The following is a 27,434-nucleotide window of genomic DNA, read 5'->3' as shown; positions in this document are numbered from 1 at the left end:
ATCTAGGTGCAGAAACTTGCCTGTGCAGTGGGTTAGGTTTCAGTTTCAGAGTTTTTGGAGTCCTGCTTACTTTCTCTTTCTTGAAAAACACGTGGTTTACTCTCAGCTGTTCTGTTTACTGGCTCCCCCCTCCACAAAAGCCAAACATTAGTGTTTTTAAAAATGTGAAACATGTTTAAGAGATATTATGGCACTCTGAAAGTTTAAAAAACACTAAATACATCTTCACGTTTGATTTTGTGCGTATGCAAGATGATTTATATGAAAAACGCCATTAATATTTTTGCTAATGTGGGTATACCTGCTAAATGGCAGAACAGCCGGATTTTCTTCATTGTCATTGGCCGTCACAAGCAAGGGGGCGGGACCTGTCCGAGTATTCTGAGCGGTGATTAGCTGAATGCGTTTCCGTACAGTAGAAATAGGCTACCTGGCAAATGCGTTGCACAATTTAGGAAATAAACCTTTTTCGACAACGCTGCAGCATTTCTGTGAGAGATTAAAAACGTCCTCTGAGCACTAGAAGGTAAGTTTGAGTGATTTATTTCTCCACGTCGAGGTGTTATTCAGCCCGATTCTGCTCTTTGTCGCCACATTGAGATAATCAACAAAACGGAGCAGTTGTTGAACTTGCTAGTCGATAAAGTTAAAGGGAAAAAACAAGTTATAGAAAACCAGTAAAGGAAGTAAATGCAACTCTAGCTTCCCCTTGTATTCTTGGTTTACTTCTAGCTGCCACATTTCGACCATAAAATCTACCTTTTACAGAATTACATGGTCGTCATCGCCTACTACCAAACGTCTAAAATTAGACAGTAAATGTGTAAATATGACCTAAAATGTGACATCAGGTGAATTAAATACACACCGACCTCTTCAGGGAAGCTCCAGCATTAAAATGAATGTGTTGAAGCTCATAATAATAACAATAAAGTGTCACGTTTTACGAGAAAACCTTAAAAAGCCATATTTCTGAGCATAGTTTGGTTGAGGAGAACTAGCAGGTGGGCTGTAGGGGGCTTAATCTCCCAAAATAAAAGTAGGAAATGTGTCATAAATGCATAATAAAGCCGTTATACACACCCGTGTGCACGCAGCACTGAATATAATGTGTTTTAGACACTCTTCAGTGCATCCAGTTGAGGTTTTTTTCAGGAAATTCTCCTGTTGAAGGCTGTAATTGGGCTGATGGTGGAGGCAGAGTGGGTAAAATGAAACCTATCCTGCCTTCTACATTAATTCTGGCAGCTTATAATAATAAAAAACAGCTTAATCAATCAATCAGTCAGGCTTTATTATGTACAAGGCTTTCCATGCAAGCAAAAAATGCAACACAAAGTGCTTTACAGACAAAAAAATGATTTTAAAAAATGCAATGAAACAGCACAAACACCTCAACCCCATAGTTAAAATATCAGTAAAGGACTCTAAAACACCTATCCTATTTAACACATGCAATGTGGGAGATAAAATGAAATAAAATGAGGTGAAATAGGTGAGATGAATTAAAATAAATGAAATAAATATATATATGTGTGTGTGTGTGTGTGTGTGTGTGTGTGTGTGTGTGTAGAACAGAATAATAATGATTAATACAAATGAAGTAATAAACTCCATTTTATTTTATTGATTTTTTAAAAAAAATTATTGGTTATTTAGTTTATTTCATTTTTATTTATTGTTATTTTATTTATTTTGTTATTTATTTATTTAATTTTATTTATTTAATTATTGTTGTTTTTTATTTATTGTTATATTATGTATTTTATTTATTTGTATTGTTATTTATGTATTTATTTATTTTTTTGTTATTTTGTTTATTTTTTGGTTTTTAAATTTATTCATTTATTTTATTTGATTTATTGTTATTTTATTTGTTTTATTTTTGTTATTGTTATTTTATTTATTTATTATATTTTTACTTATTTTATTTATTCATTTATTTTTATTTATTATTTTATGTATTTATTTATTTTTATTTTATTTTTATTTATTGTTATTTTGTTTAGTTTAGTTTTTAATTTATTTTATTTTTTTATTTATTGTTATTTTATGTATTAATTGTTCTATTTATTTTATTGTATTTTTGTTATTTTATTTATTTATTTTTATTTATTGTTATTTTACATATTTATTTATTTTTTGTTGTTTTATTTATTTTATTTTGTCATTTTATTTATTTTTAAAATTTATTTAAAATTTTATTTATTGCTTTTGATGCACTGTACTGTAGCTACCATCATTTTTGTTTTGTCCTTTTTTTATTATTGTTGTAAAGCACTTTGTGATTTTATGTCTGTGAAAGGTGCTATATAAATAAATTTTACTTACATGAAATAGACTAAAATAGGTAAATAAATGAAAAAAAATCAACAAATAAAACGAGTTCTAAGAAGAGTAATCAATAAAAATAAGCCTGGCTGAAGAATCACGTTATGTTATCCAGTCATAGTTAATCTGTGTAACTGAGGTTTTAAATGAAATCATGAGTCTGTTTTCTCGTCAGTGAAGCACAAACTGATTTTCCTGACGACAGCGAAAACGTCTGACTAAACCTGGACTAAGATCACAGATTAGAAATCTCTCAGTTACAACTTTTGTAGCTGTTAGTTTCTGCTTTAAATATTACACAGCACCATGAGTCAGGGAGGATGTGGGGTAATGTTTGAGTCAGAATTCTGATTCCTTATTTCTGGAACTGGAAACAAGACGAGTTGCAGCGAAAAGGCATCAAAGCAGTGTTTATGTCGTCTTTAACGGATTTGCCAGCACAAAATGTATTAAAACAGTCTTAAATGTGGCTTGGTGAACTTTGACGTGTTTATTTATCAACTGTAAAACATCTAAAGCAGGGGTGTCAAACATGCAGCCTGCGGCCCAAAGCCGGTCCTCCGGAGGGTCCACTCTGGCCCGACTTTGTAAAGTGTAAAAATTCCAGACAAGACATTAACTGCAGATTGGAAATTAGTAAAACTATAAATTTAAAATAATTTCTAGATCTTGACAAGTTGTTTTGATCATAAAGTAAAATACTAGATTGTTCTTTTGTCATTTTGCGTCTCATTTTTGTCTATTTTTTATTTTTGTCTATTTTTTTTGTTATTCTGTTCCTTTCTTGTTTTTGTCATTTGTCCATTTGTTGTAGACAAATGTTATTTGTCTCGCTTGTGTTTTTTGTGGTCTTTTTGTCATTTTGTGTTTTACTTTATTCGTTGTTTTGTGTATTGTTTTTGTCTGTGTTTTTTGTCCATTTTTTTGTCGTTTTGTAACTTTTTTGTCTAATATTTTGTCTCTTTTGTTTTGTGTCGTTTGTCTCATTTTTTGTGATTCTGTGTCTCATTTTTGTAATATTTTGTCTGGTTTTTGTTGTTTTTTGTCTTTTTTGTCAGATTTTTGTAATTTGTGTCATTTTGTTTCTCGTTTTTGTCATTTTTTGTCTCCTTTGTGTCATTTGTGAATTTTTTGTCTCACTTTTGGCGTTTTGTGTCTTTTTGTCTTGCTTGTGTTGTTTGTCCATTTTTTGCTGCTTTTGTCTAATTTTTTCTCTTTTTTTGTTTCGTGTCGTTTGTCTCATTTTTTTGTCATTTTGTGTCTCGTGTTTGTAATATTTTGTCTAGTTTTTGTTGTTTTTTGTCTTTTTTGTCTGACTTGTCATTTGTGTCATGTTTTTGTCGTTTTTTTTCGCTTTTGTCATTTTTTCTCTCATTCATGCCATTTGTGTAATTTTTTTGTCTCTTTTATGTGATTTATGTACCTTTTCATCTCGTTTTTGGCATTTTGTGTCTTTTTTTGGCTCGCTTGTGTTGTTCGTCCATTTCTCACTTTTGTTATTTTGTGTCCCCTTTTTTGCAATATTTTGTCTCCTGTTTGTTGTTTTTGTCTCTTTTTTTGTCAGACTTTTGTCATTTGTCTCATGTTTTTGTCATTTTGTTGTTTCTTTTTGTGTTTCCTTTTTGCCAGGCTTGTGTTTTTTGTCTTATTTTTGTCCTTTTGTATTTCGCTTTAGTCATTGCTTTGTGTATCATTTTTTGCCTCACTTGTGTTTTTTTCTATTTTTGTCATTTTGTGCCTCACTTTTGTAATATTCTGTCTTGTTTTTGTTATTTTTTTGCCTTTTTTGTTTGACTTGTCATTTGTTTCAGTTGTAATGTTTAAATGATAAAATGAGGCTGAATGTTGCTGAAATTTAACTTATTTTTCTTCTGAAATTTGAGGTTGTTTATAATGTTTGGAGTTGTGGTTATTTATAAGTTATTGCTCTGATTTTACTGATCTGGTCCACTTGAGATCAAATTGGGCTGAATGTGGAAATAACCTGAACTAAAATGAGTTTGACACCCCTGATCTAAAATGTGTGAAAAGCATATTTAAGATCATCACCAGGTCAGTTTGCTCCCTTCTCGTTGTCCAGAAGATGGCGCAGTGGTGCCAGCTTCAGATGCTGGACTGCAAATACCTGGAGCAGGTGGACCAGCTGTACGACGACTCCTTCCCCATGGACATCCGCCAGTATCTGAGCAAGTGGATCGAGAGCATCGACTGGTGAGAGGCGGCCGTTAAACGGTCATTTTTATTAGTAATATTTTTAATTCCATGCCAACTCTCCGAGGGCCTCCCAGTTGATTTTCTTGGGAAAAAAAAAAAAAAAAAAAAAAAAAATCGGGCAAAACTTTGAGAGGATTTTTTTTTTCCAAGGAAATCAAGCAGGAGGCCCTCAGTGAGTTGGCATGGAATAAAAAAAAAAAAACATGGAATCTTGTTTGCTCTACTCCAAATACATCAAAAATTAACTGCCACAGGTCTAACTAAAATTGAAAGTGGAAAACACACATTTCAGAACATTTTAACAGTATTTTTTTGAAGGGAGCGTCTTCATGTCCATTGAAAACATATTAACAAATTAAAGTGTTGTACTATGTCGTCATTATTTAAACATTTTATGAAAATGACACGTTTCATAGTTTTCAGTGGCTTTAAAATTCAAGGTTGATTTCAAGGTTTTTCACAAACCAGTCGTCATGAACGTAACAGATAATAATGGTTTTTCATTTTATAAAAGTTTTTTTTATTGCCCTCTAGAGACAATTGTTTTGTTTTTTTAAATTCATTGTGGCAGATTGACAGCTTCATATAAATTTGGCGTGGAGAAACAAGCACAGACGGAAGTGACCGGAAGACAATTAAGTCATTTTTCAAAATAAAACACCCTGCAAACTCCACCTTAAATAAAAAAATAATAAAATGTTTCGTTCTTTCAGTGTGGCGTGGTGGTTGGGGACCGCTGCGTTATTTGATTGATGTTTTCGCTAACACAGATTTACTGTTGTTACCTAACCAAGGAACGGTGGAGTTATGTGACGATCGGTGTACGTTTGTCCATCTGTCTGTTTGTCTTTCTGTTAGCAACGTTACTCAACAACGGACTAACAGATTTGGATAAAATTTTCAGGGAAGGTCAGAAATGACAGAAGGACCAAGTGATTAGATTTTATCAGTGATGCAGCTTATAGTCTTGAGCCACGGACTTGTTAAAGATTTCTGTATCATTGCCAGATAGCAGTACGGCGTCACTGTAACCATGACAACCAGTGAACACTACGTCAGCTGCCTGCTGAGTCCCATCAATTCCTGCCGCCTGCTACATATTTAGGTCACGTGATTCAGTATCCGTACATAACGTACACATGCAGAACACGCCTGTGCTCAGCACAAGGTCATTTTGTTTGAGGGTACATCTATATTAAATGGACACATTCTATGTTGCCGTGATTTCTGCCACCAATTTTTTCAAGATTTCATCCGTCAGAAATGATACGACTGAGCAGCCATGGCAGAGTCCTGAGCTTTCTGAGTGCTGTACTAGTCAGGAAAGCTGCCAAATCTCGTCTCGTTTCTGTACTTCCTGTGCTTTATATCACGGAAAATGTCCCATTAAGGTTTTGATTTGTGCTGCTTTGAGCTCTGTGAACCTATTTGTGACTAAACAATTTACCGAGTGATGGAAGTATTCACTGGTTGTCTCCTGTCGGCCTCCCCAGGGACACGGTGGCGTTTCAGGACTCGCTGGCCACCGTTCGCTTCCACGACCTCCTCGCTCAGCTCGACGACCAGCACAGCCGCTTCGCCCTGGAGAACAACTTCCTGCTGCAGCACAACATCCGCAAGATCAAGAGGAACCTGCAGGTCAGACGCCTAGGTGCTCGTTTCTCTCCGTTCTAGGTTTTAGTGACGGATTCTAAACGCAGAGCGACTCTCTCTTTCCAGGATCGCTTCCAGGAAGATCCCGTCCACATGGCCATGATCATCTCCAGGAACCTGAAGGAGGAGCAGAAGATCCTGGCCAATGCCCAGAGCGCCGAGGTAAAAACCTAGCACACACGTGTTACATACAAGATAGATAAAGGAAGAGTGCACAAAAGAGCATCAAACTGTGCTGGTTGAAGAAGTAGAGATAGCAATAAGGTGCCTTGAATGCTGGTATTTACAGAAATGTGCAAAAAAATGTTTGTGTTTACACTAAGGTGCAAACTGGTGCTATTTACAATAAAAAAATGCATTATGAGAGTACAAAAAACAATAAAATGGAGTATTATAAGAGTACATAAGAATAAAAAGAGTATTGTAAGACTACTGAGCAATAAAATAGAGAATTATTAAGAATATGGAGCAATAAAATAGAGTATTATAAAAGTATAGAGCAAAAAAAATAGAGTATTATAAGAGTATTGAGCAATAAAATAAAGTATTATAAGAGTACAGAGCAATAAAATAGAGCATTATAAGAGTACACAGCAATAAAATAGAGTATTATAAGAGTACTGAGCAATGAAATAGAGTATATGAGAATATAATAGACTATTATTAGAGTCCAGAGCAATATAATGGAGTAAAATAAGAGTATTTTTCATTGCTTCAAATCTAACATAATATTCAGGTTTCTACTCGCTGACAACAAAAAGATTTTCTGGTAACTGATTCCAAATCTGTATCTTAAATATTGTTTTACAGTCAAACCATTTCTCTGTCGAGGAATCACACCAAAGTAAAAAGTTACTGCGTGTGAGTAATTTAGAAAACGTGATTATTCTAAATATATTTATAAAGACTGATGCTCTGCTTGTGCAGCAGGAGGGCGAGGGGACGGTGTCGGCCATGGTGGTGGAGAAGCAGAAGCTGGACAACAACGTGAAAGAGATGAAAGACAGAGTCCAGGTGAGACCCAGCAGGTGTTCTGTCAGTTACAGGTTGATGTCTTGGAGTCGCATTAAACTGCGTTTGTGTTCCCAGGTGGTGGATCAGAACATCAAGAACCTGGAGGACCTGCAGGACGAGTACGACTTCAGGATCAACACGCTGAAGAACAGGGGTGAGAACGTCGCACGTTTCCTAACTTTTTCTTATCTTTTGTCTGAGATTGCGATGATTCCCCGATGCTCATACTTTACTTTTTGAAGCCGATTTCAGGTTTAATTAGCGTTTCTCCTGTTCCATAGAGAATGAAATGAATGGCATGACACCAAAGGAGCTGGAGAAAGAGAAGCTGACGATCTTGAGGATGTGCACTGAGCTGAAGGCTAAACGTCAGGTGATCCCTGAATAACCAAATAAACCTGATGTTAACCATAGTGACACTATTTATCCCTTAAGTCTGGGTTTGGATCCCTCTTCCTCTAGGTTATTATGGGGGTCCTCGACTTACGTTGAAGTTCCATTCCTACAGTGCGATGTACTGTAATGTTCGGACTATTGAGCGCACCTGAATATAAGCCGCAGCCACTAAATTTAAAAAGAAAACAAATTTTGTAAATATATAAGCCACACTTGTCTATAAGCTGCAGGTCTCCACGTTGTAACGTGATATTTACACAGAAATATTTTTTCAAACTTGTAATTAAAATGGCAGTGACGTGGCAGTGACACGGCAGTAATACGGCAGTAAAATGGCAGTAATACGGCAGTAACACGGCAGTAAAATGGCAGTAATACGGCAGTGACGTGGCAGTAACATGGCAGTAATACGGCAGTGACGTGGCAGTAACATGGAAGTAACAGGGCAGTGACACGGCAGTAATACGGCAGTAAAATGGCAGTAATACGGCAGTAACACCGCAGTAAAATGGCAGTAATACGGCAGTGACGTGGCAGTAACATGGCAGTAATACGTCAGTAACACAGCAGTAAAATGGCAGTGACGTGGCAGTAATACGGCAGTCACGTGGCAGTAACATGGCAGTAACACGGCAGTGACGTGGCAGTGACATGGCAGTAACACGGCAGTGACGTGGCAGTAACACGGCAGTAACACGGCAGAAAATGCAGGATCTGAAGAATTTAGTGGGAGTGCATTTGATTTAACTGAAACAGTTTCATTGGTCCACTGTGACCTGTTCGGTAATTTCATTGGTCTGATATGACGAGGCAAAACATATTGGTGGCATGAAGCTCGTTAGCCTGTAAAAATCTATTCATTAGCCGCGTCATTGTTTAAGCCACAGGGTTCAAAGCGTGTGAAAAAAGTAGCAGCTTATAGTCTGGAAATTAAGTAAGTCGATTTTCGCCATAAGTTGGAACTCACATGACGCAATCGCAATAGATTCGGACTTACACTTGGGAATCATAATGAAAGGCAAAAAGTTAGTGAATGTAGCACAATCCAATGTGGTATACAACCAGTGAATGTAAACAAAGGCGTCTTCCTCTTATAGCGCCGCGTGACGACATATTCATCCGCTGCACTCGCCAACTAGTTCCACGCAGTGTAACCAGTTTCAACGTAATGACGAAATGCTGCAGGACGTCGTAAACTGGGACCCCCGGTATTCTGATCAATTTCTTTCTTAGGACTACTTAAAACTGCACACTTCACACTGTTGTGTCTTTGCTTCAATTAACAACATAATTATGTTTATTTACCAGCTGGTTCAGTGAGCTTTATCACATTAAGTTGGATTGACCCCATTTTTGTAGATTTGTTTACATTTTACTTCACTGGCACCAGTAAAAGTAGCCAAATTAGAAATCAGCAGCTAATTTTTTGATTAAAAAAACTTTAAAAAACCTGACAATTATCAGGCGGATTCTGAGGTTTTTATGGTTTCTAAGCAGATTGATGTATGTCAGAGATAATGGGACATTTTGGGAACTGTCAGATCCAGGTAATAGTCTCTGGGAAGTAGTTCTTGAGGAGTGTTTTAGAGCATAAACTGTAACGGAACATGTAGCAACCACGATGGCATCCATTGGTTAGTGGACTGCTGCTGTGAAACCTTGAATTTGGAAGAGTTTTGTGTAAAACATACACTGCTTTAGTGTCTATTTTACTCTAAATTGAACCATAAGTCGTAATAACAACACCCTGCTGTGTTAAAGGAGACTTGAAACTAATGACTGAGACCATAAACTTTGTAGGGAAATATTCACTGAAGTAGCAAATCAAGTGAGAAGTCGCATCATTTTCTATAAACGTCCACAGAATTAGCCAGTGATTTCTGATTCATCTAAAAATCTGGCTTTTTCAGAGAAATTTGTAGCTTTGGGTGGTACATCTCACCTTTTCCTTTCTTCTTATAAACATGCTTAAATTGTCAGATAACAGTGCTGCTTTATGATGGTTTTTAGATTATAAAAATCTCCGACTTTCCTTAGCCCCCCCAGAACAGGTCTAAAATAATGCTTAAACATCAGATTTATAGTAGACTAACAAATGAATGAGCGCTTCCATAGACCATGACGTGACCTTTGCTGTCTGCCAGGACGTGGTGAACCAGCTGACCGACCTCCTGAACGTCACCCAGGCGCTGCTGGCAGACCTGATCTCCGAGGAGCTGCCCGAGTGGAAGCAGCGGCAGCAGATCGCCTGCATCGGCGGTCCGCCCAACGCCTGTGTGGACCAGCTGCAGAACTGGTGACTCCCGCTCTCCTCCGTCCTCCACTTCTACCTCCTCCTTCCTCCTCCATGACCTCCTCCTCTTCCTGCAGGTTCACCGCCGTGGCAGAGAGTCTCCAGCAGGTCCGTCAGCACCTGAAGAAGCTGCAGGAGCTGGAGCAGAAGTTCACCTACGACAGCGACCCCATCACGCAGAAGAAAGCTTTCCTGGAGGCCCGGGCTCTGGAGCTTCTCAAGAACCTCCTCTCCAAGTAAGACGCCCTGTAGCAACCAATAACATAGTCACCAATAATGTAATTACGTTTATGGCCTAGCATTAATAAGTCTTTTCAAAAATCCTGTGAAATCCTGCGCAGTTTGCTCATCAAAAACAGGTATAGTGGACGGCATAGTCGTCATGTTCATCCATCGTGTAGCTCTCACTCTCTGCCAATTTGAGAATTATTTGTTGGACAAAATCTTTACTTAGAATATTGTTTGTTTGCTTTGATATGTAAATTCATAATTCCATGTTTCTGTTGGATGTTGCATTGTCAAATGAATTCAGTCCTCACTTAAACCTATCTTTAGATAACTGGATTGGTGCTATAATGGCACTTAACTCCAAAAAACTTAAGAGTATCATGTACATATTGAACGAAGGGGAAAACATCAACATAAAATTGACATTACTTCTGTTGTGGAAGTTCAGCGAGGTCGAGAGAGGATGAAGAAGCAGACTCGGAGAGAAACACTGGAGATCAGAGGACTTAAGGCCTCTACACACTGTGCGATTTTAACAATCTTATAAGTTCACAGCTTGCTACACTGTATGACATGAATCTAATAATCTTTGGCCACAACGTGAAGTTTGCTGTGTGCAGATTGTACGATGAAAACGCAGCTGAATCTCAGCCTACGATGTACGTGAGTTGACGTGAACGTGCAAAAAGTGTGCGCCGTCCATCCATGAAAAATAAACAACCTAAGCATAAACGGAGCTCCTACAATCACAGGGAAACTAATGAAACATGAACAGATTTAATTTTTATTGATTTAATAACATAAACTAAGTGCTGTGGCCACTATTTACAGCTGTGTTTGTGTGTGTTTGCTAGCCGCTAATGCTAGATTACTAACCTGGGAGCTGCAATTCTACTGCTATATCCTTCCATGCTTCGTCCTTTTTTGTGCGGTTGTGGTACGAGCTGGAGGACACGTCAAAAGGCTTCTGCTGCCACAACTCTACAAGACTGTCTTCTTTGTTTAAATCCCACATACTTTTTTGATGCGTTTTGTCGCCGCAAATCATCTATTTGGGTTTAGCTCCAGCGTCCTGCTGATCAGGACATCATTTCATCCTGCTTTTCTATTGGTTAGTTAGATGATGTAGGTCCAGCAGCATCACACTGTGAGATGATCACCCCAAATTTCTGACAGTCAGAATTTTATCGCACCTTGTCTTTGGTCGTAAGACCATGACAACGGCTGTCCTTGAACCTGTCTCACGGTGCAACGTAGGACCAGCGATTTAGAGCCAAGACCAAAGATATCGCCACACTTCTCTCACGGTTGTTATTTTTCGTCTGCGGTGGCCGAAAATTGCACAGTTTATTGTGGCCTTTAGGCTGACAGTAATGTTTACTGATATCAGGAGAAGTGACACCAACAGAGCAGCAGTTCATGCAAGCAACGCCAGCATCAGTTCTGAGGATTCTCGCTGATCTTTGGGTTTATATCGTAGTTGGGAGAAGGTCAGATTTACATTACAGACCAATGTGGAGACACTAGTCTGTTTAGTCATGTCAGAATAGACGATATCTAACCTCCTGCAGCGTCTGCCTGTCTAAAGACCATTATGACCTTCCTTCACAACTTCTTCCAGTAAATGTCCTTAGCTTTGTACTGCCAGAATCCAGGCTTTCATCCATCAGTTGTCCTCACCAAATAACTGTTTTATGTTTAAACTTAGACCACTGTTGGGTCCAGCAGTTGATTATTACCAACCAATAACGTAATAACTTATTACATTTCTGGCAAGTTATTACGTTATTGGTTGCTACACACCCCTCAATCACAACTTATTGTCTTTTCGCCTCATCGTTGACGACCGGTGGTGATTGTTGTCTGTCTGTGCAGCTCTCTGGTCGTAGAGAGGCAGCCCTGCATGCCAACCCACCCTCAGAGGCCGCTGGTGCTGAAAACGGGCGTCCAGTTTACGGTGAAACTCCGGTAAGAAACAAGCAAACCAGGATTAAACTGCACACATGAACGATCCAGGTGAAACATGAGAAGTTACAGGAGCATCAATTCAGGCTCTTTCTAGTAATATAGAAATATGTAATGCAAAAAAAAAAATTTAGATAACAAAAAGGTCAAGCATTTAATGGTTTAAATTACCCAAATTGTGAGAATTTGTTGCTTTTGTCCGTTTTACATGATTCTAAATGGAATTTTCCAACAAACTGACACCTTATGATGGCCTTTATTGGAAACACTTTTTGCCGTTTTATCATCGAAGTGATAAAATCAATTCTTTAGCTAATCGGGTGATAATTATTAAATATTATTATTATTTCTTGTCCCAGCTGCATGAAGATGTTTTGAATCTTCTAAGCTAAAAACTAAAGACACAGCTGTATTTATACTTTAATTTTCACTGGAATGATGTTTTTGTTCACATTCTGTTATATTTTTTTTCATTCACAAAGGGTCAGTAGTGTTTGTTCTTAGTTGTTGCTTAGTTCTAGTTTTGCTTCCTTTGTTCTTAGTTTACCTGATTTTTCCTTTCTAGCTCCTAATTTACCTAGTTTTTGTGTTTTTAAAACTTATTTTTTTTAAATTATATTTCTAAATTTATATTATTATTATTATTTTTCTATCTCAGAACCTTCTAAGTGTTTAATGTCCACTGTAACATGAGGAGAAAGTAAGGTAATTTCGATGCTTGGTATGTCGTGTCCATATTGAAGAATTGACAATGAAGCTGACTTTGACTTTAACTAAGCTTTGTACTTTCACTGTTACGTTTTTTAGCTTGATTGGGGATTTAATCAGGAGAAGTGACACCGACAGAGCAGCAGTTCATGCCAGCATCAGTTCTCAGGATTCTGTCTGATCTTTGGGTTTATATTGTAGTTGGGAGAAGGTCAGATTAAGATTACAGACCAATAGTTTCTTGCTTCCTTTTTGTTCAGGTTCCTGGTGAAGCTGCAGGAGTTCAACTACCAAATCAAAGTCAAAGCTGTGTTCGATAAGTGAGTTTGTTTATCCTGCTTTAAATCTGAAAACCTGCATGTTTTCAAACCCATAACACACTTTTCTTCTCTCTTTCAGGGATGTTACAGAGAAGAAAGGGTACATCTCTAAAATATATCCACATATTCATGTGTTTTACGATATAAAAGTAGTGCTAACACAACATCTGCTTCCACTGCTAAGTAAAAAAACGATTTGTTGAAATCAGGTTTCGGAAGTTCAACATTTTGGGAACGAACACCAAAGTCATGAACATGGAGGAGTCGAACGGCAGCCTGGCGGCGGAGTTCAGACATTTGGTAAGCTGAAGGTTTGCTTTTAGCAGCTTTAGCACTGATAGGTTTTGATTCAAACATTTGTTGTGCTGTTGTGGTAGTTTTGCAGTAGATTTGACAACTTGCAAAAAGAAAAGGAGCATTTTATTCAAAGTTGAGTAAAGTTGCATGAATTCTTTACATAGATAGGCGGAAAATAATGAAATCTTTGACCGCCCTTGTTGATTCCTGTTGTTTTTTTAACCTCATCGTCTTCTTAACGCAGCAACTGAAAGAGCAGAAAGTAGCCGGAAACAGAACAAACGAGGTAAGAGCCTCTCGTAGCCTGTCTAATATGAAGTCATGTTTATTTTAACGCCGCATGCTGTTCCATGTACTTATGCTACAGTAAAGATTTGAACAAAAAAATACCTTAGAAAACATAATAAACAGCAAAAACATAACTGATGCAGCCTGAAATAATCACAGATCTGTATTTAGTTCTGAGGGTAATTATATGTTGATGTGTTATTTAGACATTTATGGATGAGTTTATTTGTAGAAAATATAATATTAAAACTGACCATTTAAATAAATACATAAACTCTGAAAGCAAATGGTTTTCCCCAAGTGTAAAGGCTGCAGTTTATCAGGAATGTGAAAATCAACTTCCTGTTTCAGTCCATTAGTTACACTTCGGTGACATCTGGTGGAGAAATTAAGAATAATACCAGTGACAGAAACGCATCATGTCACAAGAAAAACCCTTAAAAAATGCTATAATGACACATGAAAGGTCTGCAAATAGCAACTGTAAGAGGTTATTTTGGCATATTTAATGAAATAAAAAAAGACTGAAAGTGACAGAAGTTATTTGCAGTATGTTAGTTTTAAAGAATTAGCCTAAAAGAATTCTAATTCTTGCATTTTTCGTCTTCTAAAAGGCCTTCATAGATATTGTAAAAAATTAAATATTGTACTTGAAGTTTGCCATCATATATGATAAAAATCTCTAGATTGTGATGCTAAAAACAGCAAAATATTAGCATATTTGTTTGAGTAATTACTAAAATCTAGCTTCTAAAATTATTGTTCTAATTTAATCTTTAATAGATAATATACCACTTTGTAGCTGCTTCTCAGGGTCTGCATTAAAATCATTAATTGCATCTCTAAGAAATGTGATGTCACAACAAATAATTGCTGATTTTTTTATCATATTTTATATGCAGATGGTTGCAGGTGTTCAGTTACATTTAATAAAGGTGTTAAATTCAGCTCGATGAACCTGCATAAGTCCTGAAACTAAATTAAACATATACTTAGAACTGAACTGCTTTTGGAGCATTGCTTGTTTTTTGCAGAGTTGTGGGACTTTTCTATTGTGTTATTCACAAATTCACAACATACGTCATCTCAGAGGGCTTAGCATAGGCAGGTAGAGACATTATGAATTGTAAAAAGAGAACAGAAAACCCAACAGGAATGAAAAAACCCAGAGAATAAGTAGGGGAACAAACCTGCGACAGAACCAGGCTCAGGGAAGGCGACCATCTGCCTCGACCTGTCGGGGTGAGGGTGGTGATGGCCACAACACCTCCTGCTGTGTTGTGGTTCTGGGTTGTGTCATTGTTTTCGTTGTAGTTTTGTGCGAGCTGAGTGTGTGTCTGTTTGTTCAGGGGCCTCTGATCGTCACCGAGGAACTTCACTCGCTCAGCTTCGAGTCCGAACTGCAGCTCAACCAGTCCGGAGTCAACATCAAGCTGGAGGTGAGACGCGACACAAACACGACTTCTGCATTGTGCTACGTAAAGTTGTGCTCTTAAGTTTACGTACCCTAGCAGAGTTAGTAAACTATGTACCATTTTTTTTACTGAAAACGTGAGTGAGTACAGTAGGGTGACCACTTTGATTACCGAAAACCAGGACACTCAAATGATACTCGAAGTTTACTCAAAGATGCCTTATAATTTAAATACATTTAAAGTATGCTTCCTCGGTATGGATAGAAAATTGTTATATTCCTTTATAAAAAAAACAACCAGGGATGGCCAGGACAGGACAGGACGTGAAAACTAGACCTTTGGTCATCCTAGAGTAGAGCAAATCCATCCATCCATCATCTATACACGGCTTTATCGTCATTAGGGTCGCAGGCGGCTGGAGTCTATCCCAGCTGACTTAGAAAAGGCAGGGGACACCCTGGACAGGTAACAGTCTATCACAGGACTACATATAGAGACAAACAATCACATTCACACCTACGGACAACCTCCCAATTCAGAGCTACCAGTGTTTTTGAACTGTGGGAGGAAGTTGGAGAACCTGGAGAAAACCCACAGGGAGAACATGCAGACTCCATGCAGAAAGATCCCACACCAGGACACGAACTGGGGATCTTCTAGCTGTGAGGCAACAGTACTAACCACCGAGCCACTGTGCAGTCGCATGATCAAACATACACTACTGTTCAAAAGTTTGGGGTCACTTAGAAATAGATAGATTAAACCTTTATTGATCCCATGGCAGGGAAATTTTCAGAAATGTCCTTATTTTTGAAAGAAGAGCAGTTTTTTTTCAATGAAGAGAACATTAAATAAATGATAAATCCAATCTAGACATTGTTAGGGCTGGACCTGAATATCCAAATATTCAGTCGTTATGGTAGTATCCGAATATTTATTTTGAGATCCGAATATTCAGATTCCACCCCCCTGTCGGACGTTACGAACCGATCCAAATGTTCGGGTATTTGTCATTAATCGGGGCCGAATATCCGGAGCCCAGAGATTGCTATTCGGGCCAGCCCTAGACATTGTTAATGTGGTAAATGACTATTTTAGCTGGAAACAGCTGATTTTTAATGGAATATCTCCATAGGGGTACAGAGGAACATTTCCAGCAACCATCACTCCTGTGTTCTAATGCTACATTGTGTTAGCTAATGGTGTTGAAAGGCTCATTGATGATTAGAAAACCCTTGTGCAGTTATGTTAGCACATGGATAAAGTGGGAGTTTTCATGGAAAACATGAAATTGTCTGGGTGATCTGAAACTTTTGAACAGTACTGTATTTTCTGAAAAAATTGACAAAACTTCACAAATTCTGCCAGGATATGTAAACTTATGAGCACAAACCGAATGAAATATCTAGAAATGAATTTTAATAATCTATTGTTACTTACTTGTGTGTTGCTGCCTGTTTCTTGTCGTCTCTTACAGGCCATGTCTCTGCCGGTCGTCGTCATCTCCAACGTCTGCCAGCTGCCCAGCGGCTGGGCCTCCATCCTCTGGTACAACATGCTGACCACGGAGCCCAAAGTAAGAACTCTTCCATTCTTCAGCGACTCTGCGCTACAGATGCTTCGGAGTTGACAGACTTTTCTGTTTTCCAGAACCTGAAGTTCTTCCTCTCCCCGCCTCCGGCCAAGTGGTGTCAGCTGTCCGAGGTTCTCAGCTGGCAGTTCTCCTCCGTCACCAAGCGAGGCCTGAACCAGGAGCAGCTCAACATGCTCGCCGACAAGCTGCTCGGTCAGAACTGCAGCACATTCACAAGACTAGTGACACATTGACAGCTGGTATTAACAGAAATCAGAGTATCCTAAAGTCCTTAAAGTCTACAGTAAGACTTTTCAAACTCAACCCTTTAAAGGGCACTCATTGAAGTACTTTGAAATTCAAAATTTCAACCCTATAGTGTTATTGGAGGATGTAAGACCTTTTTACTTTTGTGACATTTTTCAACATTTTTAATTTTCATGTTGAAATTGAGCGTCAATTAAGTTACCATGTATGATTCCTTGCCCGTTAGTGGTGAAAAAAACATTCCAAGAGATGTATATGTCATCACTTAGTACAACTACTCAACCATAAAATGTGTGACTTTCGTCAACTTTTTCCAACTTCGGAGAAAAGAGAAACTTTGATACGTTACAGGCCTCTGCTGATTGGTCAAATGCCACAATGCCATGTTCTGTAATGTCATGTAGAGTGATCTTCACTGATTGGCTCAGTGAAAACCACATGCTTCTTGACCTCACTGAGAGGCAGATATTTAACGTGTGTGGAAGTTACCAAATATGATCACTTGCTCCATAAAAGGCTAAGGCCAAAAGATCTCTGTGACTTTAACCACAAAACTTACATTTCTGCTCATTTTTATAGCAAGCTGTACTTAAACTACCAAATGAAGTCACGGTTTATTGCGTTAACCATTCAGATTATTATTATTCTTACTTTAAATGTGATTTAGCATTTTTTTTAAGCAGCGCTACATATTGAGATTGGTTAAAATGTTTACTGTTAAGGTTTATGTTGAGATCATTTATTTTTTTAAATTTGCAGTAGTTTGAGCCTTCGTGCTACATGATAACGTCAGCGTGCTAACATGCTAACATCCTAAAGTTTAATACATTTACCAGGCACAGAGATCCTAACTACTCTGACGAGGAACACGGTGGAGTTATGTGGTGATTAGGGTACGTTTGTCCTTCCGTCTGTTTGTCTGTTTGCAAGATTTCTGAAAAATGGACTCACAGATTTGGATGAAATTTTCAGGGAAGCTCAGAAGAAACACAAGGACCAAGTGATTAGATTTTGGCAGTGATGCGGCTTATAGTCTGGATCCACGGATTTGTTAAAGATTTCTGGATCATTGCGAGATAGCTTCACAGCGTCACTATGACAACAAGTGAACACTCAACTGTCCGTTGACGATCACATGATTGTGATCCTGCTACAAATCCACCGCTGAGGACTACCAATTGTTTAAAGATTTCATCTGTCGGAAATCATACAACTGAACAGCCAGACTGAGCTTTTCTAGTTTTAAATTAGCTGTAGTTTGCATGTCGAGTCTTTGTGCTACATGCTAACGTCAACATGCTAACATCCTGAAGTTTAATGGAGTCGCCAGGCTCAGAAATCCTAATTCATCATGTTATCAGAATCAGAAACCGATTGATTAAGGAATTAGAGTTTTTGCTGCAAAAATAACAGTTAAACAGTGTTAGCGTGTAGATTCAAAGTGTTGACAGTTGCACAGGTCAGTTTTAAATGTACGAGATAAATAAGAAGCAGTTAGAAGTCAGACAAGAACCTGGACTGTGCAAAAGGACAATAATTATCCTATTTAAAAGCAGCGCGTTCATGTATTAGTTCTGAAGGAAATACAGCTGGAATGAATGGGAACTTCATCTGAGTGTTGACCTGATGATAAAAAGTCAGAGGATCAACACAGTCAGGAGAATTCATCCTCTGAAGAACAGGGAAAAAAAACAGAATACGTGGATGAAAGAAAAGTCAGTAAGACCATCATCAGGCAAAAATAGAACTTTCAGATCTCAAATGATGGCTTAGAACAGATGATCAAGTAGGAAACCGATGATGAAGAAGATCTAATGAATCAGATGTAGTTAAAATACTGTGGGAGCACGACAGTTTTCCTACAAATTGTCAAATATTTGAAGTGATACTTCAGTCTCGACCAAGTGACAGGTCGATGCCGTTGTGTAGCTACAACCTCACACACATTCCTCTAAAGTCTCCAGAATCGAGTGAAAATGTGAAATCTGAATGTGTCTCTGCAGGAGCCAAAGCTCAGAGGAACCCAGAAGGACAAATCCCCTGGACCAAGTTCTGCAAGGTGAGTTTCAGGCCATCTGCAGGGTTTTTTAAACTCCTCTAAACAGTTCACGGTGCTTTCATTTGTCGCTGTGGGGTTTAATGACACCGGAGTCTTCTTGTGTGTCCAGCAGCAGAGTGCCAACGAGAAAGCTTTCCCGTTCTGGCTGTGGATCGAAGGAATCCTGGATCTGATTAAGAGACACCTTCTCTCCCTGTGGAACGACGGGTGAGTAGTGCTGCTGCTGTACTCGGTCATAGAAGAAGGATTGAAGCTCAGTTTGCCTTCTTTGTGCAGCTCCATCATGGGCTTCATCAGCAAGGAGAGGGAGAAGGGTCTGCTGAGCGACAAGTGTCCGGGAACCTTCCTGCTCAGGTTCAGTGAAAGCAGCAAAGAGGGAGCAATCACCTTCACCTGGATCGAATACGACGTCCACGGTAAAGAAGAGGCAACGTCAACACAAAGCTGCATCTTAAAAACATCCTTTTAACGTTTATAAACATCCCACAATCACATTTAGATACTTTAGTTGAGTGCAACAGTGGAAAGAAGTGAATCAGGCCATTGTTTAGTTGTGTTTTGGTTATTTTTAGAGGAGTGTAGCAAATTGTTTTTAGATGGTCGGCCATTTTGGATCTGCTGCTTGGGCTCCCAAATAGAGCCACAACTTCTTAGTCAAGATTTCACTTAGTTTAAAACTGCTTCCATCTCATCTTAAAAAAACTCAATATGCACCACAGAACCAAGTTTAGATACTTTAATTTGATTCCTTTGAGTAATGAGCAAACAAACTGTACAAAAAGGTGAATCAGGCCATTGTTTACCTGATTACTTACTTTGATGATCGGCCATTTTGGATCTGTTGTTTGCAGTGTTTACACTCAACTTTTTGTCTGTGTGTTTACACCAAATCAAGCCACAGCGACGACTTCTTAGACGTAGTTTCAGTTACTTCAGAGCTGCTTCCACGTCATCTTAAAAACCTATCCAAAGTTTAGATACTTTCACTTAGTGCAAAACAGCAGCACACACTAGCTTCTACTTTGATTTATCTGTAGCTCATAAAACTTTCTAGACCTGTATTTGTGTGGTAAAGACTTTAGTTTACTTAAGTTTTTATTACATTTCCAGCCAAATGTCTGCAGTGTCCCTGAAGAATAGGTGCAAATACCTAAAATTAAACACAATTACACATTATGACGACAAGCCACTAGTTATCAAAGGGATTTTTGACTGTGTTGTACTGGTTTTTCACTGGTTTCTGGATTGGTTTTGGGCTAGTTTGAGACTAGTTTAGACTCTTCCTAGTCTGCTTTTAGACTGCTTCTGGACCTGGTGTCAGACTTGGTTTTAGAATGGTTTGGCAGCGGTTTTTCACTGATTTCTGGATTGATTTTGGACTAGTTGAAGACTGATTTAGACTCTTTCTAGTCTGCTTTTAGAGTGCTTCTGGACCCAACGTCGGACTTGGTTTAAATTGGTTTTCCAGTGGTTTAAACTGGTTTCTTTTATGACCTGGACACTAGTTTTAGACTGGTTTTGGTTGAGGTGTTGGGCTTGGTTTTTAAACTGGTTTTGAACTAGTTTCTGGTCTGTTTCGGATTGGTTTTGAGTTGAAGTGAAGAACATTATTTATGTGTTTTTAAGCTGTAAATATGGGCATGTGTAGCTTATTTCTCTCCTGTCTGTTACAATGTGCAACATCATGCATTTCTGGAGACGTTCTGGTCAAAATAGCTTTAATGAACACCACCAGCCTGTAGATCAACGACCGCAGGAGGCTTGAGTTTCACATTTGTCTCTCTGTCCAATCAGAAAAGCCGGTTTATCACTCCGTGGAGCCGTACACAAAGAAGGAGTTGACCGCCGTTTCTCTGCCCGACATCATCCGAACCTACAAGGTGATGGCGGCCGAAAACATCCCAGAGAACCCGCTCCGCTTCCTCTACCCCAGCATCCCCAAAGACAAGGCGTTCGGGAAGTACTACCCCAAACCCTCAGAGAGTAAGAGCCTCCGCCGGTGACGAGCTTCGTTCACACAGTCAAAAATATGTGAATCAGAACCTGATCGAAGTTTCAATGATCTTCCAGCTCCAGAGCCAATGGATGTGGAGAACACAGAGAAGAGCGGCTACATGAAGACAGAGCTCATATCAGTTTCAGAAGTGTAAGAAAACTGCCACTTTTTGTCCGTCCATTTGAACAGAATGGACTTTTTTCATGTGGTTCAAATTAGCAATTTAAAGTTGTGAAAAGGTCGACGTGTTGACAGGATCTTACGATACTTTGTAGGCCTGTGTTTGTGTGATACAGACTTTAGTTTTGATAGAAAGAGGTGAATCAGGCCATAGTTTAGTTGCGTTTTTGCTAGATTTCCAGTAGTACAGCAAGTTAGCTGTTTTTAGATGATCAGCCATTTTGGATCTGCTGTTTGCAGAGTTTCTACTCAACTTTTTGTCCGTCCGTTTGAACAGATAAATAGAGTGATGTGTTTTATTGATGAGAGATGAACAAATGTTCTCCTGGTCCAGACATCCGTCCAGGCTGCAGGACAACATGATGCCGATGTCTCCTGATGACTACAAGGCTCTGGAGCAGTACGTCAGCCCCAGAGACATCGACGCTGTGGTGAGACTCAGATTACTGCCTGAACCTGCTGCTTTCAATCCTGATCATTTACCTGATACCTGCATTGAGCTCGAAATGAAACCAAGACACCAAATTTTAACCTTTACAACCCAAATGTACTAAACTTCATACATCTAGAGCAAAAAAAACTACATTTGAAGCCAGCGTGAGCAAACTGTTACTAGAAATTTCCCCGCTGTGGGATCAATAAAGGTTTAATCTATCTATCAAATACACAGTTTAAGTGAAAATTTTGACCTGATTTCTACAGTCAACACAAAATCAATGCCTGTTTGGCTCCAACAACATAATATACGTAATAAAGCAGATGTTACTAGTGGTTCTGGCATCCTCAAAATGAGGTGCATTCCAAATTTTGTGAAAATTGGACTAAATAATGGAAGTAATAATCGAAAGTTCCAGTAATTTGGATATTTGCGTAATTGCTGTGGCACCACTGGATGTCAGAATAATTAAAATAGACTCATAAGCATGCAGGTTTCGCTGTCTGATCAAAGGCGATTTCTTCTGAGAGGATTACGAAAACAGAAATCCACTCTGATGTCTGTCCAGCTATAAACGCTGCCATCTGTCTGTCTGTCTGTCTGTCTGTCTGTCTGTCTGTCTGTCTGTCTGTCTGTCTGTCTGTCTGTCTGTCTGTCTGTCTGTCTGTCTGTCTGTCTGTCTGTCTGTCTGTGTTTCTTCTTGCTCTGCTTTCAGACCAACAATCTGATGGAATTTGGACAGTTTGACGATCAGGTAGATGCAGCTCTAATGGCACGTTGTGTCGACACTTCTGTAAACACTAAAGCTCCCAACACTGCACTTATTTACCCAGCATGCACTGCAGCTATGTGGCCTCTAGTAGTACGTAGTGTGCTATGTTGTATGTATACTCTGGGAAGTTTTTTTTTTGCACAGACAGAACAGCAACACAGTATAACATCATGTATGTAACATGTAGTGTCATGTCTCTTGGTGTAATCACACACACTGTGTTCGCACTCTGCTCTAGGACTGGTTTTAGACTGGTTTTAGACTGGGTTTGGACCAGGTGTTGGAATTGGTGTTGAACTGGTTTTGCTGTAAGTTCTGACTGGGGTTAAACCCTGTTTTCAGACTGCTTTGGACAGCTTTTAAATTGGTTTTCAACAGCTTTTACCTTCTTTTTAGACAGTTTTTGGACATGGTGTCTTCGCTGACTTGGTTTCAAACTGGTTTTGGACAAGTTTAGATTAGTTCCGAACAGATTTTGCACTTGATTTGGTTTTGGACCTACTTTTGGATAAGTTTTACATTGATTTTGAACCTGGTTTCTGGTCTAGTTTTGGACTTGGTTTTAGGCTGGATTTGAACTGCTGTTTGATTAACTTTGTTAGTCTAGGTTTAGACTGGTTTTGCTGTGGTTTTAGACTCTTTAAGACTGCTTTTGCAACATGTGTCGCACTTGGTTTCACACTGGTTTTTCTCTGGATTTAGCCTGCTTTTGGCGATTTTGGATTTAAACTGGTTTTGCCCTTATTTTTGGAAGACTTGGTTTTAGAATGGTTTGGCAGTGGCTTTTCATTGGTTTCTGGATTGGTTTTGGGTTAGTTTAAGACCGGTTTAGACTCTATTTAGTCTGCTTTTAAACCTGGGGTCAGACTTTGTTTCCATTGGTTTTTCTGGATTGGTTTTGGGCTAGTTTAAAACTAGTTTAGACTCTATTGTCTGCTTTTAGACTAGTTTTGGACCTGGCGTTTGACTTGGTTTCCATTGGTTTTCCCGTGGTTTAAACTGGTTTCGCTCTGGTTTCTTTTATGACCTGGACACTAGTGTTAGACTGCTTCTGGACCTGATGGTTGACTTGGTTTTAGAACGATTCGGGAGTGGTTTTTCACTGGTTTCTGGATTGGTTTTGGGCTAGTTGAGGACTGGTTTAGACTATTTAGTCCGATTTTATACCTGGCATTAGACTCTATTGGTTTTCCTGTGGTTTAAACTGGTTTCACTCTGGTTTCTTTTATGACCTGGACACTAGTGTTAGACTGCTTCTGGACCTGATGGTTGACTTGGTTTTAGAACGATTCGGGAGTGGTTTTTCACTGGTTTCTGGATTGGTTTTGGGCTAGTTGAGGACTGGTTTAGACTATTTAGTCCGATTTTATACCTGGCATTAGACTCTATTGGTTTTCCTGTGGTTTAAACCGGTTTCACTCCGGCTTCCTTCATGACCTGGACACCAGTTTTAGACTTTTTTTGGTTGAGGTGTTGGGTTGAATTTGAAATAGTTCCTGGTCCGGTATCAGACTGGTTTTTACAGGTTTTACAGCCTCCTGGAGAGTTAAAGTGTGACTGTCTCACCATCATCTGTCTTTCCATGTCCTCCATGTGTAGTTGTTGCATGGAGATGAATGTAAACATCAGAAGTGCTGCATGTGAACCAGCATCCATCTCATGTGCTTTTGTTGTTTGCTTTTACCCTTTTGTGTCTTTGTGTTCTTATTCTCTACAAAAAAGACAAACATTGAATAAACATTTGGTTCTTCTTGCGTTTCAGATGAGTTCAGAGTTCCAAGACGAACACTGAGTCGTCGTCTTACCTTCATCCAGCTTCTTGTACCGTACTTTTTCTCCGAGGTCTTCACATCATGTACTTCACTCTCAGGCTACGAGGTTAGAGGACTTCATGGCTTCAGCTCCGCGATCACCTTGCAGGAACTGTAAAGAAACTAAGGAGTTTTCCTTCTGAGATGGGATATGCCTTTTTTTTGTACATACATTAAATTTCTTTTTATTAAATGTGAATTTAACCTCCATAGTAACTCCTGCTGTCAAACCGTACAATATAATAATGTGATTCTGCATATGTGTGTAGCAAAGATACTATGAAAACACCATGATTTATAGGAAAGTTTGAGTTGTTTCTGAGGGGAAAAAAAGAATTTATTTAAGAAACTGACTACATGACAGTTTCAACTGAACTAATTATCATCATTGACCATTTTCTGCTACGATTTGTCAACATGATGCAGTCCAATAGAGCACCACATAAAACTGTTGTCAGCAAAATCTGAAAATGTGTATGTTTAATTATAATTGTGCTGGGTTTGGAATAAATCTGGAGAAAATTCAAATGGACACGTTATTCAGTCATTCCGGATTCTACTTTCATGCGAAGAACTTCTAGATATTATCCACAAAATTAGGAGCTGGTAAAGCTGAAAACATTTTAAGGTAGGAATCGATTTTATTTCAAAGATTTAGTCGATGTTCCTCATCTTCTATGACAATAATTGTTATTGCTCCAACGATGAAGATAATAATTGAAAGGTATATTTATTGAGTGTCTAAAAACGAGCTAAACGTAGGAAAGCAGAATGTAATTTCTCCCCATACATACCAGTGCTGCAGCTTTTCATGTGGATCTTTATTATCAAGCAGACTGTACAGTTGTCTTCACATTGTAACTGTTCAAAATGACATTTTAAGGACTTTTCCTCTATGTTGACTTGAAATCTGTGGTTCAAAGTCAATTTTTTCATTTTAAATGTCCAGAACAGCAACTGTAAAATGACTTTGTGGTCAAATCTTCCCATCGGCAGAAATATTGTCAGTTTTGAATCCAACACGGATAACAAATCCCAAAACATTAGTGATGTCGATCAGCTGAACCGAAGCCCAACAGACGTCACACAGATGTTGGAAATTTACACAACATTTAAAAAATATACACTACCATTCAAAAGTTTAGGGTCAGAAATGTCCTTATTTTTGAAAGCATTTTTTTTCAATTAAGATAGCATCAAATGAATGATAAATCCAGTGTAGACATTGTTAATGTGGTAAATGACTATTGTAGCTGGAAACAGCAGATTTTTAATGGAATATCTCCATAGAGGTACAGAGGAACATTTCCAGCAACCATCACTCCTGTGTTCTAATGCTACATTGTGTTAGCTAATGGTGTTGAAAGACTCATTGATGATTAGAAAACCTTTGTGTAATTATGTTTGTCAAGTGTTCTCCCACTTTCAATGACACGTGAATATCATTGATGATTTTGAGGGTTAGTGTGCAGTTTCCCCACTTGAAAAAGGATGTTTCATCTACCCAGGTTATGAGCTGGACTCCACTCATGAGTCAAACAGTTGCTTTCTTTGCTTCCTCTTTTATTTTGCAATGATTGCAAGGTCATGGAATACAATGATGGCAACTTAGTTGATAGATTTAGTTGATAGGTTTAGGTGAAAAACCTTTAAACAAAACTCAAAAGAACAATGTTCACAATATTGCATTCAGCAGATAGTAACAGCCATTCCCCTCGTACAATTTCACCTCATTAGTAAATGCTGCTCAATTTATGTTTGTTAACCTCAACATCAAATAACTGAAGCAACAAACCATGGCATGACCAATTTTCAAACAAATCCTATGCTGCATATGAATTTATCTGCATTTTAAAGAGTTGATTTTAATCACATTTTAACAAATTTTACTCTTAACATTTCTATCAGACTTTTTAAACTATTTTTATACTTTTTAATTCATATTTTTAAAATTATTTAAAGTGCATAAAGTGACTTTTAAAGTGCATTCCGTTCCAGATCCAATAAATAAACAAATAGAATAAAGTGCATAGTACAAACCCACCATTACAAACAGAATGAATTAACTGGTCTTTAACCTTAGCTGGAAAACCTCTAATTAGTACCAATTAGCCTGCAGTCTTATTTTCAACTGAGCAATTACAAACACACAGCAATAAATGGCATACAGACATAAGAAAGTTAGCAACCAGCCGCTCCGTGGCTAATGCTAATGCTAACACGTTCTGCAGGTTAAACAGTCTCCCAGATCTTTCATGGTTCTGCTCTTACCTGCTGCTACCTGGATTTTTGTAGATGAAGCAGTCCTGCACAGTTTGCCGCAGATCTTCACGCTCACAGCCACTTTATTTATTTGAGGAGCTCATTCATTCTCCTTCCTCCTCAGTGCTGCGTGTGTCCCTTTTTATGCCACAGGTAGGAAACCTGCAGCCGCAGATTGGTTCCGCCCCAGCTGAGTGGAGCACCTGTGTGAATGCTTCTTCTTTCTATCAGATTTCAGCTTCTTATTTCTATCAGACTTCAGCTTCTTCTTTCTATGAGGTTTCAGCTTCTCCCAGTTTGAATTGACAATGTTAGTACATGGATAAAAGTGTGAGTTTTCATGGAAGACTTGAAAATGTCTGGATGAACCCAAACTTTTGAACGGTAGTATATATATATATGCAGAATTGTCAATAAATAAATTATTTACTAGACTAACCAGACTTTCATCAGGTACTGATATTGCTGTTTTAAGCCAAGGATAAATGCTACTGTCATAAAGGCAGCTGTTTTATAAGCTACCAGGACATAATGACACTGTTTTAGTTGATCTCAGCTTGATTTAACCACGTGTGCTTGCCAGAAGTCATGAAACATCACAGAAGACTTCGTCATGGTGCCCCTTGATGAGACAAGAACACAGATACAATGGTATCATGCCATATTCTTGACATAAGTTTAGACATAGTTTTCCGTGAAAGTGTTAGGTTTTGCTTCTGATGCATTATTACTATTTTTAACCTGGTGTCAGTTTTTTTTAAACACATTTGAAACCTTAAAGACAAAGAGGTTCTCATCCAAAAATTATATATAATGCCATTAATTTCCACTTTCCATTTCCAATCTTTATCTGTCCTGATATCAAAAAAATCTGCCATTAAAATCCTTGTTTGCTTACATGATGGCAGAAAGGGAGGAAGAATCTGCTGTTGTTAAGAAAGATGAACTAAGAAGTC

At 38.3% G+C, this 27,434-nt stretch overlaps 1 protein-coding gene and 1 long non-coding RNA gene across 7 annotated transcripts; one reads left to right on the top strand and one right to left on the bottom strand.

Annotated features, from left to right (window-relative positions):
• The first annotated feature begins 368 nt into the window (after window positions 1-368).
• On the top strand, window positions 369-24,744 carry stat1a (signal transducer and activator of transcription 1a). 6 transcript variants are annotated; one of them, XM_055008404.1, is made up of 25 exons: window positions 369-526; window positions 4,412-4,542; window positions 6,039-6,183; window positions 6,265-6,360; window positions 7,129-7,212; window positions 7,288-7,366; window positions 7,494-7,585; window positions 9,753-9,904; window positions 9,979-10,137; window positions 12,005-12,097; window positions 13,063-13,122; window positions 13,202-13,222; window positions 13,332-13,422; window positions 13,664-13,705; window positions 15,057-15,146; window positions 16,600-16,698; window positions 16,773-16,908; window positions 18,966-19,021; window positions 19,131-19,228; window positions 19,298-19,437; window positions 20,816-21,004; window positions 21,092-21,167; window positions 21,532-21,628; window positions 22,349-22,387; window positions 24,168-24,744. In XM_055008404.1, exons 2-25 carry the CDS (start codon window positions 4,415-4,417, stop codon window positions 24,195-24,197), a joined length of 2,292 nt encoding a protein of 763 aa, XP_054864379.1. In that variant the 5' UTR covers window positions 369-526; window positions 4,412-4,414; the 3' UTR covers window positions 24,198-24,744. The 6 variants fall into 6 exon arrangements, with proteins under 6 accessions (XP_054864379.1, XP_054864378.1, XP_054864376.1 ...); XM_055008403.1 differs by having other exon boundaries at window positions 7,126-7,212; window positions 19,134-19,228; XM_055008401.1 differs by having other exon boundaries at window positions 7,126-7,212.
• On the bottom strand, window positions 16,778-26,636 carry LOC129348304 (uncharacterized). The gene is made up of 3 exons (XR_008600820.1): window positions 26,488-26,636; window positions 23,972-24,339; window positions 16,778-16,915 (listed from the first exon to the last, which is right to left on the bottom strand). It is a non-coding gene; the product is annotated as an uncharacterized LOC129348304 (long non-coding RNA).
• Between the last annotated feature and the right edge of the window lie 798 nt (window positions 26,637-27,434).

The sequence above is a fragment of the Amphiprion ocellaris genome, chromosome 24 (assembly GCF_022539595.1).
Source record: "Amphiprion ocellaris isolate individual 3 ecotype Okinawa chromosome 24, ASM2253959v1, whole genome shotgun sequence".
Classification (NCBI taxonomy): domain Eukaryota; kingdom Metazoa; phylum Chordata; class Actinopteri; family Pomacentridae; genus Amphiprion; species Amphiprion ocellaris.
The sequence above is the reverse complement of the archived record's forward strand: the minus strand, read 5'-3'. Positions and strand labels throughout refer to the sequence as shown.

Bases quoted from the DNA above. Each gene is read 5' to 3' on its own strand.
- stat1a (XM_055008401.1), top strand. From the start codon at position 4,415: ATGGCGCAGTGGTGCCAGCTTCAGATGCTGGACTGCAAATACCTGGAG. The intron at 9,905-9,978 runs GTGACTCCCGCT...CTCTTCCTGCAG, and splicing joins GTGGACCAGCTGCAGAACTG to GTTCACCGCCGTGGCAGAGA. The intron at 16,699-16,772 runs GTAAGAACTCTT...TCTGTTTTCCAG, and splicing joins TGCTGACCACGGAGCCCAAA to AACCTGAAGTTCTTCCTCTC.